At 45.6% G+C, this 908-nt stretch overlaps 1 protein-coding gene across 1 annotated transcript in view; it reads left to right on the top strand.

Annotated features, from left to right (window-relative positions):
• Positions 1-312, top strand: part of cngb1a (cyclic nucleotide gated channel subunit beta 1a) — a gene marked incomplete at both ends in the record, with an annotated part of 32386 nt that extends 32074 nt beyond the window's left edge. Inside the window, one exon of the mRNA XM_079160218.1 lies at positions 247-312. Within this exon, the coding sequence (XP_079016344.1) occupies positions 247-312 (66 nt within the window). The remainder of the gene's footprint in view (positions 1-246) is intronic.
• Positions 313-908: the final 596 nt, after the last annotated feature.

The following is a 908-nucleotide window of genomic DNA, read 5'->3' as shown; positions in this document are numbered from 1 at the left end:
TGCGTGTGTGTGTGTGTGAGAGTGTGTGTGTGTGTGTGTGTGTGAGTGTGTGTGTGTGTGTGTGTGTGTGAGAGTGTGTGTGTGAGAGTGTGTGTGTGAGAGTGTGAGTGTGTGTGTGTGTGTGTGTGTGTGAGAGTGTGTGTGTGTGTGTGTGTGTGTCTCTTCTTTGTTTCCTGTTTCCACCATCGACCGCTGAGACACAAACTGAGCTCTGATCACTTTAATGATCGTCGTGTGTGTTTCCAGGTCATTGAGGATCATCAGTGTGTGGAGGATCGATGTAGACCACCAGACCCAGCAGCACTCATGTAAGGGTCGTTGTGGGCTCAGTGCTAGAGGGATGGTTTCAGTGGACGTCTTCATCTCCTCCTGCTTGACTTCCTGTGGCTGCTGCATCAGGAAGCAGAGGAAGCTTCATCGTGTCGCTCTGAGCCAAAGAGGAAAGACGGGAACAAGAAAAGGCGGGAAAACAGAAACAATGCAGAACACAGGAAGCTTCATCATCATCACAATACGACCAGTCTTTATGCTAAGCTAGGCTAACCTCGTTCTGATTCCACTCAGACATTAACGTTATTATATCAAGTGAGCTTTAATAAACTACGATACATAAAGATCTTTATAACATCATAGCTATAAGATATAAAGAGTTATAAAAGAATATGTATTCATTACAAATCCCTGAAACTCAGTTTAAGATAAAACATCGATTACAAACAGCTCACAGTGCAGGAACCAATAGGACGGCTCCGTGTGTGTCAGCTGTCAGCAGCATGAAGGCACGATGTCATTAACGTGTGTTAACGTGTCTGGAACCCTGAGATGGATTCACTGAAGAGGACCAAGCTGAACCACATGAAGAGGTCACGAACCTCAGGATCCAGGTCACCCAGTGAAGTCCACAATAT

This window comes from Pholis gunnellus (genome assembly GCF_910591455.1).
Source record: "Pholis gunnellus genome assembly, chromosome: 1".
NCBI classification, from domain to species: Eukaryota; Metazoa; Chordata; class Actinopteri; order Perciformes; family Pholidae; genus Pholis; species Pholis gunnellus.
The sequence above is the reverse complement of the archived record's forward strand: the minus strand, read 5'-3'. Positions and strand labels throughout refer to the sequence as shown.